General features: G+C 44.7%; 1 protein-coding gene across 30 annotated transcripts in view; it reads right to left on the bottom strand.

The window, feature by feature from the left end:
- Nucleotides 1-679: 679 nt before the first annotated feature.
- Nucleotides 680-20,554, bottom strand: part of pknox2 (pbx/knotted 1 homeobox 2) — a 422,222-nt gene continuing 402,347 nt past the window's right edge. For 18 of the 30 annotated variants that reach the window (XM_048562473.2, XM_059638999.1, XM_059638996.1 and 15 more), the window contains 3 exons: nt 19,101-19,177; nt 3,379-3,554; nt 684-2,927 (listed from right to left, as the gene is read on the bottom strand). In XM_048562473.2, coding sequence (XP_048418430.1) covers nt 2,701-2,927; nt 3,379-3,554; nt 19,101-19,177 — 480 coding nt within the window. In that variant the 3' untranslated portion in view covers nt 684-2,700. Of the gene's footprint in view, nt 2,928-3,378; nt 3,555-19,100; nt 19,178-20,554 lie in introns of all 30 variants that reach the window. The other 12 variants (XM_059639008.1, XM_059639006.1, XM_048562476.2 and 9 more) reach the window with 2 other exon arrangements.

The following is a 20,554-nucleotide window of genomic DNA, read 5'->3' on the forward strand; positions in this document are numbered from 1 at the left end:
TGGTCCTATGAGGCTAACTGCAAACTGTTTCAGTACATGTGCACAAAATGGGGAGTGACCCATTTGACACTGTCACACCACCATCCACATTCAAACTGCCTAGCAGAGCATATAGTGTAGATTATCAAATTGTGTTCAGCAACAAAGCAAGATGACATTTTTGTACAACACCATGGAGGACAGATTACCAATACCAGCACAATTTATGGGCAGCAATCAAGTCACAGCATTGCCTAGCAACCACTTGTCTAATCATTTAAAGACACAGGACATTCTACTTCAATGACAGAGGAGAACGAAAGAGATACATGACGAGCCAGCAAATGGGGAAGTACCAAAACTAAGCATTGGGTGGAGAGTGGGAGTTAGAAATGCAAATACATGAATACAAAGATTTCTAAACTATGTTATCAATCCAGGGTCACACCAGAACATACAACGTCATTATTGATCATGGTTGCACATTACAAAGGAGTAGAAACTAGCTTATAGCAACATATGACACACCAAGTATGTAAAAACAGAGCAAGGACAAATACTCCAAATATTTTGATTGTGCAGTGATGTTGAGTGACAGCAAATAGCAGACTGCCAATCAAATTGTTAAGCACGTTCAAGAGAGAGCAATGCAAACCTTTCTAGATGGGTATACAATCACTAGATCAGGATGCATTGTCAAACCTCCAACTCCTTACTGATGTCTGAAATATTGGTCTTGTAAATTCGGTTTTACTTGCTGGAATTGACAACACGTGCCTCCATCCAACCATGCATATCTGTTTGAGATATGCTTTAATCTCTGGAAAATGGGGGATGGTACATTATGTCTCTCGTTAGTTTGTCAGAACACCATGAAGAGTCATGCTCATGATACCATTACTGAATGATAGCATGTGACCTGAGGGTATGAAGATCTCACACTCCATCTGATTTGAGATCACTTGAAGCATGATGCTCTATTAGAACTATGCTTCTCTGTTGTAAGCTAATAGCCCAGACACTTTTGCACCTGAGGAATGTGATCTTTGTACGTTAAAGTAGATTGTAATTAGTGTCATAAATTAATTATTGTAGCAATTATTGTAATTGCAGTTGATTGTTGTAGTATTAATCCACACTCAGTTCCTTATGTTATGGAAGATAATGTAAGCATTGTTGTATCAGGCAAAATACCCTGCTGGAGGGCAAACTCACCGCAGCAATTTGAACCTTTCCATATCCAGGCATCTCAAATTATGAGTCATTTTTGATATCACTCCAGGTGACTATGGAACAAGGACTGGTAATTGGAACTGAGGTACAGATCAGTCAGCCACAATGTATGAGAGTTCCAGGGGAAAACATGACAGACAGAATATGCTCCTCCTATTTTGTCATCCTTTGAGGGTAATTCATGAAACACTTGAGTGCAGCCCACTCTACCTTACCTCACTTGTGTTAAATATTGGCCTGTGGGTGATACTTCATAATTTTGATACGTAGTAGACCGTATTAACTGTCCAGCTGGGAAATGGTTTGACAAAGGCCTTTTTAATCCCTTTTACTCCTGAACGAAACTAGAAGCAAGGCAATTGCAGGATATACAGGTGCAACACCTCAGAATTTGTACTACATGGGAACAGGAAGTGATTAAGCATATTATCACGATCACAGTTCAAGTGATTTCTTCAGAACACAGCAAGATAGGCCATTCTCCTGTAAATATGGAAAACATCTAATGGAAAAGAAAGTGCTTAAATTTCATCTCTAGAAAACAGTATATTTGAAAAATTTCAGGACAGCTAAGTAAAAACTTGGAGTGCCCATTTAGAAACCAGGCAAGTGGCAGTGCCAGGGAATACCAAGATCTGGTGCCATCAACTGACGTCAAGATGATAGCAAAACCTTCATTGATACTTTTTGAAACTGTCTGTAGCCTGAGGTTTGCAGTATAAGGTTACCAACACCTCAATCCCACCCACACCAGATTACGCTAAAGACTTCAGACATCAAATCTTGGGTCACAGTAGCAAACGCCAAACAGACTAAGAATCAAGGGGTCAGTCAAAGATTGTACTTTTTTAGAATCTTCTTTTTATAAATAAAATGTATCAAACAGGGCAAAAAGAGCTTGGCTGGAAAGAGCAGCAGGAAGCAGAGGTGGGGAGGTCATGTAACTGAAGAGCTATGAATGAACTCAATCAGCGTTGTCAACCATGTGCTGCTAACCTACTCTACAATTCAAATCGAGGTCCATCAGGTCCTGGGAGCCACCTGGAAGGCAAGCAGGGAAAGGAGTGACCCGTCAAACAACCAGCTTCTGCCCTTTTTCAATCAATATTTATTTTGGTTGGAAAGCCAGAGTGAGAGCATGATGGACACAATCTCACCTTTTCGACCCTCTCTCCCTAATGTTAGGAAAAGCCTCAGTCCAAATGTGAAGCCAGAAGCATTGAGGGCTGTGGATACAACCACACCAGCCAAGTAAAAAATACAAATGTAAAACAAATGTTGAAAAAAAAATGAAGGATACATTCACAATAACATTCATTAATACAGAATAAATCACAAAATAGATTCTAGACACGGGGGCCTTCATTCTTATGACTGTCACCTTGATGCGACTTGTTCATAGAGAAGAGTCTTTCATTTCTTTTAAAAAAAAGTCCGCACACTGGTCATTTTTTTTTCCTCTGTCTCCTCTGCATGTAAGCAGAGCAGTTAGTCAAGAGAGTCACTATTGTCCAGGCCCAGGTCATTAACATTGGTCGTCTGCAGTTCCCCGTTGTCATCATCTTCATCCTCGTCCTCCTCTTCAATTTCTTCCTCATCGGTTCCATCCAATGAGTCATCGCCTGCATGGCCAGCCATCATGGCCTGCTGCATGGCGAGGGTGGCAGTATCAGAGGAGAGCGTCTGCAGACTGTCCATGGCCGCGGTCATAGTGCCTGAAACAAAAGGGGCTCATTATCACTTGGATTAATACGAGAGAGACAGAATGTAGGGGAACCAGAAAGAAATGCAGAAGTCGGTGGAATGGTAGGGAAGATAGTAAGAGAGAGACTGGGGGAGATAGATAGGAAGGGAGAAAGAGATGGGGAAAGATAGAAGATAGAGAAAGTAGGGGAGACAGAAAGAAACAGAGATAAAGTGGAGGAAATGGAAAGACAGTGTGTAAAGGGGAAATGGAAAGACATGAAATAGACATGCTGCAAAGTGGGGAGACAAAGGCAAGTGTGAGAAGATATAATGAAGATGAGAGACTGATGTCAGAGAGAAACAGGGAGAGAAGAGGAAGAGTGGAGACACACACTGGTGTTGATTCAGAGGCTGCAGGCACTGAGTTACTGAGGCTCACTGTGTGCATGACTCTGATGTGAGTGGTTAATGCACACTTACTGTCTGGGTTGCTGGGATTCCCTCCTTGCTGCTGTAGTACTCCTGCTGCAATAGAGTCTGGCCAGAAACGTTGAGTTGGCCGGTGTTGGGATTTGATCTTCTTGGCTTTAGGAGCAGGGTCGGGATTACTGGCATCGAGCATTGGCTGGAGGATACGCCGCCTAGCATTGATAAACCTGGTAGGAGACAGAACAGTGTTAGATCAAAGCTTGAGCTAAAGGAGATAATGGGAACTGCAGATGCTGGAGAATCCAAGATAACAAAGTGCGAAGCTGGATGAACACAGCAGGCCAAGCAGCATCTCAGGAGCACAAAAGCTGATGTTTCGTGTCTAGACCCTTCATTGTCAGCTTTTGTGCTCCTGAGACGCTGCTTGGCCTGCTGTGTTCATCCAGCTTCACACTTTGTTATCTTGAGCTAAAGGATACTCGTCCTCACAGCAACACATTTTTCTTAGGCCAATATTTAATAGGACTATGTTCATGACTTTGGAACTACAGCTGCCAGCCTCAGGATCTCATTTAATAAGAATGAGAAATGATGTGATTTCACAGAAATTCCATGTTGTTCTTCAGCTACACACACTATCTTGAATGTATCACCACTTCCTCATCATTACTGTTCCAGAATTTTGGAATTTTCAATCTAAATTCACTGTCATTTAACACAACCATTGTTGATCTCATTTCAACCTCAGCTCCACTTTCCTGCCCACTCTGCATAGATATTTTCAATTAGTAATGGGGAAAAGGTTTATGACCTCCTTATTTTTATTCAGTGTCCTGGGGTCAGCACACTCTGGGACAGCGAATTCTGCAGATGTGTGACCCTTTGAGAGAAATAATTCCTCATCTCAGTTTTAAATCTGGCACCCCTTATCCTAAAACTATGACCTCGCTTACAAATAGCCTCAGAGCTGTCAAGCTGTCACTGAGACACAACAGAGTCATTTCAGAAAGGTGGCCTGCCACCCTTCTCCAGTCTAGTTTAATGTCAATCCAATCCCACAGCAATGCAGTTGATTATTAACAGCTCTATGCAGTGGTCTAGAAAATCACTCAAACCGAGTGCAGACCAAGAAGAAGAAGCACTCCCCCCCAGCCCCCCACCACCTCAGGGAACCAGGGATGGGTGGTAAATGCCAACCTCATCCAAGTCAGCCACAACCTGACAGCGAATAAAATGATAAAATGTGAGGCTGGATGAACACAGCAGGCCAAGCAGCATCTCAGGAGCACAAAAGCTGACGTTTCGGGCCTGGACCCTTCATCAGAGAGGGGGATGGGGAGAGGGTTCTGGAATAAATAGGGAGAGAGGGGGAGGCGGACCGAAGATGGAGAGAAAAGAAGGTAGGTGGAGGGGTATAGGTGGGGAGGGGATAGGTCAGTCCAGGGAAGACGGACAGGTCAAGGAGGTGGGATGAGGTTAGTAGGTAGATGGGGGTGCGGCTTGGGGAGGGAGGAAGGGATGGGTGAGAGGAAGAACCGGTTAGGGAGGCAGAGACAGGTTGGACTGGTTTTGGGATGCAGTGGGTGGGGGGGAAGAGCTGGGCTGGTTGTGTGGTGTAGTGGGGGGAGGGGACGAACTGGGCTGGTTTAGGGATGCAGTAGGGGAAGGGGAGATTCCAACCTGTCTCTGCCTCCATAACCGGTTCTTCCTCTCACCCATCCCTTCCTCCCACCCCAAGCCGCACCCCCATCTACCTACTAACCTCATCCCACCTCCTTGACCTGTCCGTCTTCCCTGGACTGACCTATCCCCTCCCTACCTCCCCACCTATACTCTCTCCACCTATCTTCTTTCCTCTCCATCTTCGGTCCGCCTCCCCCCTCTCCCTATTTATTCCAGTTCCCTCTCCCCATCCCCCTCTCTGATGAAGGGTCCAGGCCCGAAACGTCAGCTTTTGTGCTCCTGAGATGCTGCTTGGCCTGCTATGTTCATCCAGCCTCACATTTTATTATCTTGGAATTCTCCAGCATCTGCAGTTCCCATTATCTCAGCGAACAAAATGAGCAAGCTTCAAGAAAGAAGCCCACCAGAATCTTCTGACGGTAAGAAGAAAGGGACCATAAATGTGACTGTGCCAATTCCACCCACATAGCAAGAATGAGTGTAAAAGAGTCAACACTTAAAGGCTAGCATCAGAGATGTGTCCCACTCCGACAGATCTACCACTGGGGTTTATTGGGAGAGTTCTGCAATTTGCCAGGTCCTCACAGCAGGAAACCATATGCTACTTGGTAAGTCATATTCTCTCACTGAATACTGACCTCTCCTGCCAGGTCTGATCATAGAATTAGCTCCACTTGATGGTGAACTGGTTAATTACTGGTACTCCACAAAACTCCTTTGAAATGAATGAGTTAGTGGCGGCATTGCAATAGTGGATTTGACACTTTTCATCATCCTGTATGGTCATGTGAAACTGGACAGCTAGAAGGCGCTCATCATAGATATGATGTATGGGAAATGTCAGTCTGAAGGGGCTGTTAGCTGATTTATGATAGGTGACCATTCTTCCTCTCAACTTTCTTCTTTGCTCATAGGATGTGGGTATCTCTGGACAGGCCAGCATTTATTGCCTATCCATAATGGGCAGTCAAGAGTCAACCACATTGCTGAAGGCTGGAGTCATATCTGCTGGAAGACAGCACAGTGCACAGAGGCTGAAGCCAGCATTAGCTTCCTTGTCTGATATCGCCAAATAGCCCGTTCCTAGAAGCTACTGGGTCTTTGGAGCTGTGTTGGTGTACTGTGTCCCAGCCATGGGATCAGTAGTTTCAGTAAGAGGAGAGAAAGAAGGAATCACAAAACAAAGCACAAAAAAAAACAAAATTCTGGCAAAAATCTCCTGGAACTGGAGATTTTCATTCAGTTGATTCATATGCCACTTTTAATAAGGTGCTCAATTAGTGATCTCAGAAAGCGAAGAGTCAGTACTGGAGGGCACAAACTGGAAGCAACAACAATGCTTATAAAGCACCTTTCATCCCAAATAAGCAAAAAACAATCACAGCATTTTTAGTGCGTTGGTGAAGAGGAGGTCTGGTAGCTCAGTTGGCTAGACAGCTAGATGACTGTGATCAGATTAAAGTCAACAGCAGACGGTTTGATTCCTACTCCACAGTCTACCTTCATATCTCACCCAATAATAAAAAACAATATGGCACTTTGCTACAGTTCAGCAAACAATCATCAAGGACCTTGTCTTCAGGCTGAGAACCTAGGAAGAAGGGTCATTTTAAAAGTGGAAAACTGTGCCCAGGCTGTTCATGGGGCCTTTATCAGACAAATAAATTGACACCAAGTCATTGGAGGAGATATTAGGAAAGATGAGCCAAATCCTGGTCAAGATGATAGATTATAAGGATTGTCTTAAAGGAAGAGAGAGATGAACAGATTTAGTGTTAGGATTTCAGAGTCTGGCAGTTATGTAGTAGAAATCTTGGTAATCAAATGTAGAACATATAAAGTCAAGGGCCCAGAGCTGTTGAGACATCAGGATGCAGAACAAGGGGGAGGCAATGGCCTAGTGGTGTTATCATTGAACTTATAATCCAGAGGCCCAGATAATGTTCTGGGGACCTGGGTTCGAACCTGCCACGGCAGATGGAGTAATTCGAATTCAGCAAATATCTGGAATTAAGAATCTAATGATAATCGCGAATCCTTTGCTGATTGTTGGAAAAATCCATCTGGCTCACTAATAGCTTCTAGCGGAAGGAGCTGCCATCTTTACCTAGTCTGACCTACATGTGACTTCAGACCCACAAAAACGTGGTTGACTCTTAACTGGCCTCTAGGCGGTGAGGGATGGGCAATACATGTTGCGTAGCCAGCAACACCCTCATCCCATGAATGAATAAAGGAAAAAAAGAGACAGACCAGAGAGGTGGGGAGGCCACAGAGGTACTTGAAAAGCAGGATGAGAATTTTAAATTCATGCTGTTGTTGGACTGAAAGCCATTGTAGATCAGAGAGAATATGGCTGATTGGGATTGAGTGCAATTTAGGAGGTAGTGTTTTCAGAGATGAGCTCAAATTTATGGAGGGCGAATGGTGCATAAATACATAGGAACAGTCAAAAGCAATATCAGAAAAAACCATTGTTTCCCACCCCACAGAAAATGTGTTTAGAGTCTAGAAAGCCCTGCCTGGTTGTGTGTCGGAGGCAGGTTCAATTGAAGCATTTGAAAGGAATTTGAAAAGGACCAATTGTGGGGAAGGAGGCATTAAGTAAATTGCTTATTGGGAAAGCAGGTACACCTATATGATGGGCCAATATACCTCCTAGTGTGCTGTAACAATTCCATGATTTACATCTGGGGTTAGGAGGAACAGGATGAACAGTTTCTGTTGCAGATTCAAGAATAGCTTCTTCCCTGCTGTGATCAGACTTTTAAACGGATCTCTCAAATGTTAATGTGACAACGCATCATCCTCCGACACTTCCGCCATCTACAATCCGACCCCACCACCCTAGACATTTTTCCATCCCCACCCCTGTCTGCTTTCCGGAGAGACCACTCTCTCCGTGACTCCCTTGTTCGCTCCACACTGCCCTCCAACCCTACCACACCCAGCAGCTTCCCCTGCAACCGCAGGAAATGCTACACTTGCCCCCACACCTCCTCCCTCACTCCTATCCCAGGCCCCAAGATGACTTTCCATATTAACCAGACGTTCACCTGCACATCTGCCAATGTGGTATACTGCATCCATTGTACCCGGTGTGGCTTCCTCTACATGGGGGAAACCAAGCGGAGGCTTGGGGACCGCTTTGCAGAACACCTCCGCTTGGTTCACAATAAACAACTGCACCTCCCAGTCGCAAACCATTTCCACTCCCCCTCCCATTCTTTAGATGACATGTCCATCATGGGCCTCGTGCAGTGCCACAATGATGCCACCCGAAGGTTGCAGGAACAGCAACTCATATTCTGCTTGGGAACCCTGCAGCCCAATGGTATCAATGTGGACTTCACCAGCTTCAAAATCTCCCCTTCTTCCACCGCATCCCAAAACCCGCCCAGTTCGTCCCCTCCCCCAACTGCACCACACAACCAGCCCAGCTCTTCCCCCCCCCACCTACTGCATTCCAAAACCAGTCCAACCTGTCTCTGCCTCCCTAACCTGTTCTTCCTCTCACCCATCCCTTCCTCCCACCCCAAGCCGCACTTCCATCTCCTACCTACTAACCTCATCCCACCTCCTTGACCTGTCCGTCTTCCCTGGACTGACCTATCCCCTCCCCACCTCCCCACCTATACTCTCCCCTCCACCTATCTTCTTTTCTCTCCATCTTCGGTCCGCCTCCCCCTCTCTCCCTATTTATTCCAGAACCCTCACCCCATCCCCCTCTCTGATGACCCGGGTCTAGGCCCGAAACGTCAGCTTTTGTGCTCCTGAGATGCTGCTGGGCCTGCTGTGTTCATCCAGCCTCACATTTCGCTCTCTCAAATGTTAATGATCTCACTCTCTGCAGCTTTTCTGTGGCTGTAACACTGTATTCTGCTACCCTGATCCACGTTGTAAGGTATGATCTGCCTGCATAACACAGAAACAACACTTTTCACTGTATGTCAGTACATGTGACAATAATAAATCAAATCAAATCAAATCAGAGGCTAAGATGAGACAGAGGTAGTGTTAGGGGGTCAAATTAACTGATGAATTCTGCAATTCAAGGAGATGTGCAACAATAATTCCTATCTTTTTATGGTCATATAAGGTTCCTTCTTAGATTCACTCACAACTTTCCTTCTTAACTAAAATTTTTTATCCACATCCCTCTGTATTTTTAACACTAAATCCTTGATACAAAGTACCTGGGATGTAGCTGAGACAAGACATAAAAAGCATTGGGTCACAGTTTCCACTAAAGCTGATTCTTCAAACTGAGGTGATTAATTATATTGAGATTTTGATTTATTTTCATCACCAGAGCAAACTCTGGGCTGATTTCACTCTTCCCCATTCTGCTCTTTTCCAAGCGTTTAGATTCCACAGGGTGCAATCCTTATTGCAGCTTCTGCACTGACTTTTGCTTTAATCATTAGTGAGCTGACTGAAAAATTGTCAGATGTGACTTAAAGTTTCCAAAATGAAGTTGGAGATGGATTGAAAGAAGGAATTGCATTAAACAAAATTCCATCATTACTTGACATGCTTCATTAACTCCAATCAAACAGTCAAGCACAAAAAGAAGTTTTGCGTGAAACTGAGGGTAAATTAATAAGGTGACTATATTACACTCATTAAAGACATGGTATAACCTGTACACAAATACATATGAAGGTGCAGAAGATTGGGGGAGTGGTGGGAGTCAAGGGAAAAAGAGTACAGGAAGGGTGTTATAGAGAAATGAAGTGCGTAGATGAAAGAAAGAAGGGAGAAGGCTAAAGAGAAAGTGGTTGAAGACTAGGAGGGAAGGAGAAAAAAAAAAGGTGTTCATGAAGAAGGGCATAGAACCACAAAGGTTCAAAAGGAATAAGGGATAGAGAGGAAGACAGAACAAGGAGCAAGAGAAGGGAAGAGTGGAAGGGAAAAAGAAAGTGAGTGAAACAGTGAGAAAGAAAGTACAAGATAATTGGGATTGAGTGGAGAAAGAGTAGGAAATAATGGGAGAGTCAAAACATGGGTGAAAGCTAGGAAGGAGATGATGAAAGCTAATGGATAGAACATAAAAGAGAGGGAAATGAATTAAAGATGGAGCGAGGGAGACCATGCCAAACAGAGAAAAAGTACCCAAAGAAGATTACTAGGCAAAGACATGAACATACTATTACACAGGAGAATATGAACTTTTCTCCAGACTCCATGTTAGTTCTGGATTGTGTGGCTGCAATTCTGAAGGGGCAGAAACCGATTCCAAGCTCAATGTTCTGTATGCAATCATTTGATAAAGGTCCTGATAACACTGTGCGAATGGTAGAGCCAAGGTGCTCGAGTAAAGCAGGAGATTCGCCTCCTGCACTCAGACATAAAGCAGAATGTCAGCACAGTGAAGATCAGGATCAGCAAATCAGATTTAGACTCTCCTTCATACAGGAACACTGAGGGAATCTGTAAGAATTCTTCCAAAGATGTTTGCAAGGACCAATCAACAATGGTCACCCTTTTAACTCAAAGGGATAAAAGCAGCCAAGTGCTTTACACAACCAAAGGAAACAAAAGGAGCATTGAATTTACTTGATGATGTGATTTTTAAGCAGTGCATCTTAAAGAAGAGAAGGGTCGAGGTGGACAGGTTAAGAGATTGAATTCCACAGCATGGATCTTGATAGCTAAAGTCACAGCAGCTAATAATGTATCAGTTGGCTGAATGCAGGTCAGGGCTTAATTGGAGAGTGTTCTGATTTTTTGGCTCAGTATCAGAGCTCAGGGTATATTTACTTATTTAACCAATGGGACAATTTAAAAACAAATTTGTTAAAGGAGTGGTCAACTGCAATCTTAGTGGCCTCATTTCCACATAACAGCCCATGCAATAGAAGCCTATAAATGTCAGAAAGATTCAGTCTTGGCCAGCAAATGCACCATCATTAGAGGTTGACTGAAAAGGGTGTACTGAAATAAAAATATTTCTGATTTTATTTGTAGTTTGACATAGGGAGTCGAGTTTCCCTCTTTGACTACAACTTTACACAATCATACACAACCTCCAACCAGGTTCAAACTGGGCACAGGCCTTTTGTTAGTAGCTACCTGTTGTCAGGGCAACAGGCTGTGACTGGCAAATTCAGCTGCTGCCGTTGTTTCACTTGAACTAAAATAGAACACTTTGGTTGATAAAAAACAAAAAAGACGTGTGAAGTAACTTCTACTTTTAAAACAGCAGGACGGGGTTGGTGGAAGGTGGAAGAACTGAGCTCTGGCAACAAGATTTTCTCTGACAGTGCAGTGGTGGCAGGGGTGTAGAGTTGGGGTTGGGCAGTTCAGGAGTGAGGTTTCACCCTCTGCACCCACTGGACCATCAAACTGGGGGCAGACTGCACTACAAAGACCATTTAGCAATGACTGTACTTTGAAAGGACTCTCCACTTGGTCCCATACTCTCCCCACAGCTCTTTGAATATCAATTTCTCACTTTTTAAATCCATTTTTAAACAGGAATAAAAGTCTGTTATTAATTCTCCTTCTATTGGAGCATTTTGCACCCTCATAACTCATTCACCAAATCTGTTTCTCTCAACCTCTATCTTGGCATTTGGAGCACAAGATAGAAAGCATATTTTAAAACTTCAAGATGTCATAACTTCAAACTTTCAAAGTTTCATGGAATCATAGAATCCCTAGTGTGCAAGCAGGCCATTTGACCCATCAAGTCTACAGTGACCCTCCGAAGAAAATCCTACTCAGACCTATCCCTTCTACCCCCATAACCTTGCACTGCTCATGGATAACCCAACTAGCCTGCATATCCCTGGACACTATGGGTAATTTAGCATGGCCAATCCACCTTAGCTATACATCTCCTGACTGTGGGAGGAAACCAGAGCACCCGGAGGAAAACCACGCAGACAGAGGGAGAATGTGCAAACTCCACACAAACAATCATCCGTGGATGGAATCAAACTTGGGTCCCTGATGCTTTAAGGCACCAGTGCTAACCACTGAGCTACCATGCTGGCCGAAGATGCCATAAAGTGCTTTACGCTTAACAGAAGTACTTTTGAACTTTGTAATGTAGGAAATAAATCCTATAAACGGGAATGTGCTTTTTTAAAGCAGTACTGGCTGAGGGATAAATACAGACAAAAGCAGCAAGCAGAGCTACCCTGCTCCATGTGGCAGCTGCCCCATGACATCCTTCATCTGGACTTGGCAATTTATACAGGATGTGATTTATTTGTGTATCAGATGACAGCACCTCCAACAGTGCAGAGCTCTGTCAGGACTGCACTGGAGTATTAAGATTGATTTTGTATTCCAGCTTCTGACTCAAAATGAACCACAGCTGACATTAAAGGCCATATAATGTCTGAAAACCCAGAACTGCAATGAGTTACGTAAAGACCAGAGAGTGCTGGAAATGACTGACACTGAGTATTCCCAGTGTTTTGTGTTTCTATTTCAGAATTAGAATGTACACACCATTTTGTTCCTTTATGACTGCATTTACTGCCTGTAGAATGTGGTTATTGTTAAGGTCTAGCAACTCCACAAAAAAAATCAGAGCTTTTCACCCAATTAGTTTTTGAAGCTTGGGATTCAGCAGTTGCCCTTTCGTGTTCTGATTTGACCAATGAAGCCAGGTCATGTTTCAACTGTAACGCTAACTTGGTGCCCCTCTCCACACACGTTGCCATACCTGCTGGGTTTCCCCCCCGACATTCTGTTTTTGGTTCACATTTCCTGCCTCAAGATGGCAGCAGTATCACACTGTAACACAGAGTTGCTCACTCAGTCAGTCAATGCTGTGTGCCTTGGTCGGTTAATGACACCCTATGGACATAGAATGTCTACAGGAATTTTCCAGAAAGTTCTCAGAAACAGTGAAGCACTTTTTTGGTTTGGAAAAGTTGAAAAAGCACTTATTAATCCAATTGTGGCTCATCACAATGTTTATCTCTGTAAAGGTACTGAAATAAAGAACTGTGAGACAGAAAAAATAATGCAGTGGAGGACCATTTAATGCATCCACAGGCTAAATTGTTAACTATTTCTGGGGTTTGTGTTTCACAGGCCACTGCAGTCTTGCAAAGCATCAAAAAAGGCAGTAATGAGCATAGCTTTTCTGGTGTAACATCAACTGTAATCATGAGAGATGTCACCTGATCCTGCAACGTGACATCAGTGCTGTACCTGCTTTATTTTAAACATAAATTGGTTTAATTGTGATAATCACATTGCATGCATTGTGTTTAAGAATACAAACCACGAGCATTGAAGTAATTCTAGTTAGTGTCAGATTACCGTCACTGTGAACTTTCCACAGTGAGAGGTAAATATGCAGCAACATTATCCCAGACAGAACACTGAGCCAAATAATTCTGTTGTAAAGTGTGGCCCAGTGGAACCTGTTCAAACACTGAGCTCCCTCTTTGCTATATCCTGCTGCGTAGTATGTTCATTAAGCCAAGTATGACTGAAGTGGGGGGAGGGTATTTGGCACTCTCAGCTCAACCGTGCTCAGAAACTGGTGGTTCAAGTGTCAATTCTGCACGGAACTGGGTTCAGACTGTCCAAACACATTAAACTTCAGACCTGATAATAAAATGTGAGGCTGGATGAACACAGCAGGCCAAGCAGCATCTCAGGAGCACAAAAGCTGACGTTTCGGGCCTAGACCCTTCATCAGAGAGGGGGATGGGGGGAGGGAACTGGAATAAATATGGAGAGAGGGGGAGGCGGACCGAAGATGGAGAGTAAAGAAGATAGGTGGAGAGGGTGTAGGTGGGGAGGTAGGGAGGGGATAGGTCAGTCCAGGGAAGACGGACAGGTCAAGGAGGTGGGATGAGGTTAGTAGGTAGCTGGGGGTGCGGCTTGGGGTGGGAGGAAGGGATGGGTGAGAGGAAGAACCGGTTAGGGAGGCAGAGACAGGTTGGACTGGTTTTGGGATGCAGTGGGTAGAGGGGAAGAGCTGGGCTGGTTGTGTGGTGCAGTGGGGGGAGGGGATGAACTGGGCTGGTTGAGGGATGCAGTGGGGGAAGGGGAGATTTTGAAACTGGTGAAGTCCACATTGATACCATATGGCTGCAGGGTTCCCAGGCGGAATATGAGTTGCTGTTCCTGCAACCTTCGGGTGGCATCATTGTGGCAGTGCAGGAGGCCCATGATGGACATGTCATCAAGAGAATGGGAGGGGGAGTGGAAATGGTTTGCGACTGGGAGGTGCAGTTGTTTGTTGCGAACTGAGCGGAGGTGTTCTGCAAAGCGGTCCCCAAGCCTCCGCTTGGTTTCCCCAATGTAGAGGAAGCCACACAACTTCAGACCTGCCTTGCCAAAAGACAAGGGAATCTTTGATCCCATCAATCTGCGACCAGATTTCAGCTTGCAGTGGTGGAAGGACTGTTTCTAGCTTACTGCATAACACACTTAGTCACACAAGACAAGCATAAAGGGACTGAGAAATCAAGTCAGTAACAGCCAAGGCAGAATAGGATTGAGGGGCTGAGTAGCCCACACCTATTCTTTGGGTTGCTAACTCTCCCAAATTGTCCTGGTTCTCCAGCAATTGAACAAAAATCATTAAGTGTTAGGTTAGTGGGCATCTTACTGATTGATTGTAAATGCTGTTCTGTTGTTTCCAACAAACAGGACTGGAGGTGGACAAACAAGTGCTGATATATTAATAAATATTATCCAGTAGAAAAGCCATGAACCTGTTCGCTGTCCAATTGGTAAGTGAAGGTGCTGCAGCATGAGGTTGACATGTTTGGAGACTCTTGGCTTGAGGTCATGTGATTAAACCAAGAACATGTCCAATCACAGTTGACAATCACTGCCTATTGTCTTTTTGATTCACCAGAGCAGCCCACCCCAATCTGTGATGGACATCTCCATGCAAAATGGGCTCATGTGACACTGCTCACATCTCCCCTGTTCAGTGTGACATGGGTGCAGGGAAATTAAAGGCTGTAATAGCCGTGTGTGTGAGGTGGTGGAGATTAGTAAAGGAGAGAAACAAAGAGAAAGAAATGTTATGAAGTATGAGATGATCGAATTGACACCAGTCCCATCACAGTTCCAGCTGGGTATTAAGGAAATGAGGCCTTTGGTTACAAATGTCCAAACTCCCTGAATTTTGGAAAAGCTTTCAGTAAAAAACCAAGTTCAATTCATTTAAATGGACAGCACACAAACCATCTGTTTAACCAGTGAGTTCAAAGTCAGTAATTGGAAGATTACTTCGTCCATTCGAGGACACAGGAAGTGAGCACTTGGAAAAGGAGAAGTTGATGAGGGGCTTGGCTAGTTTTGTGAAAGGCAACTCACATCTGCCCTAACTCCCCAAATCAGGATTGCTAAAACTGGTCATTGTCACATTTCGGTTTGTGGGATCCTGCTGTGCATACAATGGTTTTCACTGTTTCCAGCACTGCAGTTGTGACTACAATTCAAACATACTTCATTGACTGAGGAGCCATCTTTTAGTTTAAAATATGACACTGGGAATTAATTTGAGGAAATTTCCCACAGCTGTTTGGGCTTGACTGGAAAGTACTTTGAAGGTGGACAGCTCCGTTGAAATAAAAGAAATATGCTCAAATTGTTCAACAGTGACATGCACTGCTCTCCAATACGTCAGATGAGACCTTTAGCTTTTCAACTCAACAGGTTTGTTCAGAACATATCCCAGGCTTCAGGTGATAACGCTAAGGAAGTTGAGTGGATTGCAAACGGAACACGATATCAAATAATTCAGCTGCTGCGACTTGACCTCATGGATGTTAGAATAGTAAACGGGAAAACTGTTTAAATTGGTAGTAAAATGGGGCTGGGTGATGTGGATGGGAAGGAAGGAGTGACTGAAAACATAGTGAGAGTGAAAGCAAGAAATGGAAATCAGTAAGGCAAGAGAGAGTGAAGCCTCAGTGGGTGGGTGGAGAGAGTGAAGATGGAGGTGGGGGGGGTGAAGAAGTGCAGGCAGGGAGGGAGATGGCAGTGCAGATGTGGGAGGGAACATGGTGGTGAAGAGGGAGAGAGTGTAGGTGGATGGTGGTCATCAAGGTGTGAGACTGCAACAGCGAAAAAGAACCTCATGATACACAAGTAGCAAAACACTTTCAGACATGCCAGTTCAAGGTGGCCTGCAGGTTGAACATCCTCCTGATTGATAGACACATCATCAACTACAGTGTTCACTGTGACTCCAAAACAAATGGAAACTAAAGCATGTGTAATATATCCATGATTCAGGGCGAGGACAGCCCACTAACCAGGAGTACCAGCAACATGCGGTCAACTCTGATTGGGGATAACCCAGGAATTACTGCAGGAACATCCTTGGATTGGGACAGCCTCTGAAATGCCTGTGGTCTGGACAATGTCCGTCTGCAGAACACTCTCAGCACAGTTTTCTCTTTCTCATAAGAGAGATCTGAGATTATTTCCGTTGCAGGCTATCACTGGGCCAACCATTTTCAATGCACTGTGCGGGTAGGAGTGAACCACAGTACTCAGCTTAATGTGACCGTAAAGCGTCCCTTTGTTTCTGTTTCCCTCCCACCTCCCTAGATCTATCTGTTCCACTTCACCATAAAGCCATGGCTAAAAGCAGGGATAATGGCTGAATTCTTCCACAGGGATAGGGCCTGCTGTGCCTTGGATTCTCTGCTGAGTGAACAGCTGAACTGTAGCAGGCCCTTACACAAGGCTCGCTTTGTCTGTCACCTTCCTTTTAACCCCAGGCGGTATTGGACGCTTAAAGCCAGGTTGGCAGAAGCACATTCAATAAGCTTTCTGTCAAAATGGTTCACTCTGAGCAGAATCACTTTCTGTTAACTCCTTGCATGGTTTGTGCCAGGCAGCGTCATTGTCATGGTGATGTGACAGTCTAAGGAGAGGGTGTGATGTTATGGAGCAACGTCCCAGGTATTGGAGCAGTCACAGGAGGGACAGCACTGATAACTACCAGTGAGCAAGCCATTGGGAAAGTACCTCCAGGAACTGGATAACTGAAGTCAATCTGTCCCATGCACTAGTGGGGAGCAACTGCCCCAAGGACTTCAGGCTGGGTGCTTGGGGGTGAATAGTTTGCAATTTTTGCTTTGTCAGAAATATAATAATGGGTGGTTGTTTAGCTCTCGAGTCTGCTTCATCTTTCAAATCAAATCATGGCTGGCTGAGAAGCTTCTCTGACCCCCTTGACAGCATCACCCAACAAAACCCACCAATGGCTCACTTCAAAACTTCAAGAGCCACAAGCTTTCAAAAAGATTCACCTTTAATGGGCCGGTGCTACTTTTAAGATTATGTTCCCCTGCATTGACCAAATCACTTGTTTGTCAGAAATGCTTCAGTTTATTTATTTTTTCCATTTGTTCATGGAATGTGGGCATCGCTGGCTGTAGCAGTGTTTATTACCCATCCCTAGTTGCCCGTGAGAAGGTAGGGTGAGCTCCATTCTTGAAGCACTACAATCCATGTGCTGTAGACAGGCCCACTAACCCCAGTGAGACTGAGGTCACGGTGATATATTTCTAAGTGAGGATGGTGAGTGGGGCGTGGAGGGGAACTTGCAAGTTCCCACAAGCCCACTCACCTTGCCCTTCTTGGTGGTAGTGGGCACAGGTTTGGAACGTGCTGAGTTTTGCAATCTTGATTCGAAGCGTTCTTTTAAACCAACTGAAATTGGGCAACTTGCCTTTTGAACTCAGGAAGCCTGGCAGCATCAGTGGAGAGAAAGCAGAGTTAATGCTCCAGGTCCTGTGACCCTTCCTCAGAATGCGTTGAACACGAAATATTAATTCTGCTGCCTCTCCACAGATGCTGCCAGTGCCGCTGGGATTTTCCAGCAATTCTTCTTTTTGTCTCTGATTTATCAGCATCGGCAGTTCTTTGACTTTTTTCGCCTTTTGAACACATTATCCCCATGCTGGGTTTGAACTCTAGTGAACCACAGAGACAGAAGATTATACTTAATTTCCCAGAAATAGTTCAGCAGCTGTTGCTAAGGAAGGGGTTTTAAAATTGAGTCAAAAGGTGTCCACTTTAATTGGTACAAGTGTTCGCACAGTGGCAGATGTGAGATTTAAAGCACATGGCTGCATCCCTAGTTAACACATTAAAAATTATTTCTAATTATAGAACATAGAACATAGAACATTACAGCACAGTACAGGCCCTTCGGCCCTTGATGTTGTGCCGACCTGTCATACCGATCTCAAGCCCATCTAACCTACACTATTCCATGTACATCCATATGCTTATCCAATGACGACTTAAATGTACCTAAAGTTGGCGAATCTACTACCGGTGCAGGCAAAGCGTTCCATTCCCTTACTACTCTCTGAGTAAAGAAACCACCTCTGACATCTGACCTATATCTTTCACCGCTCAATTTAAAGCTATGCCCCCTCGTGCTCACCGTCACCATCCTAGGAAAAAGGCTCTCCCTATCCACCCTATTTAACCCTCTGGTTATTTTATATGTTTCAATTAAGTCACCTCTCAACCTTCTTCTCTCTAATGAAAACAGCCTCAAGTCCCTCAGCCTTTCCTCGTAAGACCTTCCCTCCATACCAGGCAACATCCTAGTAAATCTCCTCTGCATCCTTTCCAAAGCTTCCACATCCTTCTTATTAATAAAGGGTCTTAAGATATGGAGGAGATAGGAGTATATCAATCACAGAAACGACAGCAAAAGCCTAATTAAAATTCCAATGGATAATATGACAAGCTAACAAACCTGCAGCCATGTTGTAGAGTTGGCTCCATATTGCAGTCTTGTTCCCTTCACTGAAGCTAGAACAGAGGTCTTTAAAATTTACTAATTGAAGTACAGAAACCCGAGCCAACAAACAATGGAAGTTCCTCTATTTGACTGTGCATGTGCAGAATTAACTGATCTCAGATGGCTCAGTAGGGATTGCTAAACTTCTGCAGGCTCAAGTAGCCGGCCAGGATTTGTCCCTCATGAGCTCCCGTAGCTCGTTACTCTACTGTCAGTTTGTTCCTCTTGAAAGATCAGACAGGCTCATTAAATCACAGCAATAAACCAAACGTACTTCAGCAAGCAGTCCTGATTCTCCGCATAGATTTCAAACAGCACTTACCAGTTGTTGACCTGTAAGAGCGTGAGGCTGGTTTGTCCAGCTATCTGTCTCTTTTCATCCTCTGTTGGGTACGGATGCTGAAGAGAAAAACAGAACATTCCCATCAGAACAGCTGTACCAATTTACCGGCCCAGCAGTTGCCAGTTCTCACAGAGAAACTCATCCTTGAGACAACACAGCTGCCCCAGGCCACCCTGGGGACATACTACTCAAGTTGGCTTCAATTTATACCCGAGACCAGCAGCTCTGAAGTATCTGAGTACTCTGAGGCTCAGCAATTAAAGTAATAGGCTCAGGTCAACACATCAGAAGGGTCTGAATTCAAACTTAACTGTGAAGTTACCTGGGCAGCAGTGACGCTGCAATTTAAGGAATGACCATATCGCTGGAGGAGGAACAGTTCGGAAGGTTGTCGAGTACCTCGAGGCTTGCCATTGGGAAAAAATGGAAGCAAGGTGAAAATAGCGAAAGGAGAACGCTGTTACATCAATGCCCCACCCACACCTTCTGGCATCCACCACCTTCCCCAAGTGTAACAGAGCCTGAGGTAGCTATATTGGACAGTACAGCCACCTACAGACTCACTCTGAGAGTGGAAAAGAGTCATCCCTGTCTGTGAGGGACCGCCAATGATGATGAAGGATTCAAGGACCCAGGCAATGATCTGGGGATCTGGGTTCAAATCCTGCTGTGGCAGGTGGTGGAGCGTGAATTCAGCAAAAACAATTTGGAATTTGTAGTCTAACACTGACAATGAATCTGCTGCTGACTGTCAGAAAAACCCATCTGATTCACCCATGTCCTTTAGGGAAGGAAACTGCGATCCTACCTGGTATGGTCTACTTGTGACTCCAGGCCTACAGCAATGAGGCTGAATCTTAACTGCTCTATGGGCAATTAGGAATGGGCAATAAATGCTGCCTAGACAACGAAGCCCTTGTCCCGTGAATGAATTTTTGAAAAACGTTTACTTGTTCCACGAGGTGTGAAACTTGCTGATAATTACTGTTGCCCATGTTGCCCATTCCCAATGTCCCTGAGGTGTTGGTGCTGGTAGCCAACAGTTTGAATTGCTGCAGTCCTCATGGTGTAGGCCTACCCACGGTGCTGCTCAGGGCAGAATCCAGGATGTGGACCAGTGACAGTGGAGGTCAGTGGTATATTTCCAAGTCAGGGACGGTGCTGGTGGTATTTCTGATTACCTGCTTCTCTTCTCTTCCGTGTGGTAGAGGATGCAGGTCTGAAAGCCACTGGAGAAAGATCGGGGACAAATTATCATAGCATATCTTGTAGGTGGGTCACTCAACTGCCACTGTGTGCTGTTGGCAGTGTGAGTAAATACTTAGGCTGGTGGTTGAGGTCCCACTCATGTAGACTGCTTTGTTCTGAGGAAGTTAGGCATGACCAGTGTTGTTGGAATTTGTCCTGTATGGTGACTTTAGACCTTGGTCCTT

This window comes from Stegostoma tigrinum, chromosome 32, assembly GCF_030684315.1.
Source record: "Stegostoma tigrinum isolate sSteTig4 chromosome 32, sSteTig4.hap1, whole genome shotgun sequence".
Classification (NCBI taxonomy): Eukaryota; Metazoa; Chordata; class Chondrichthyes; order Orectolobiformes; family Stegostomatidae; genus Stegostoma; species Stegostoma tigrinum.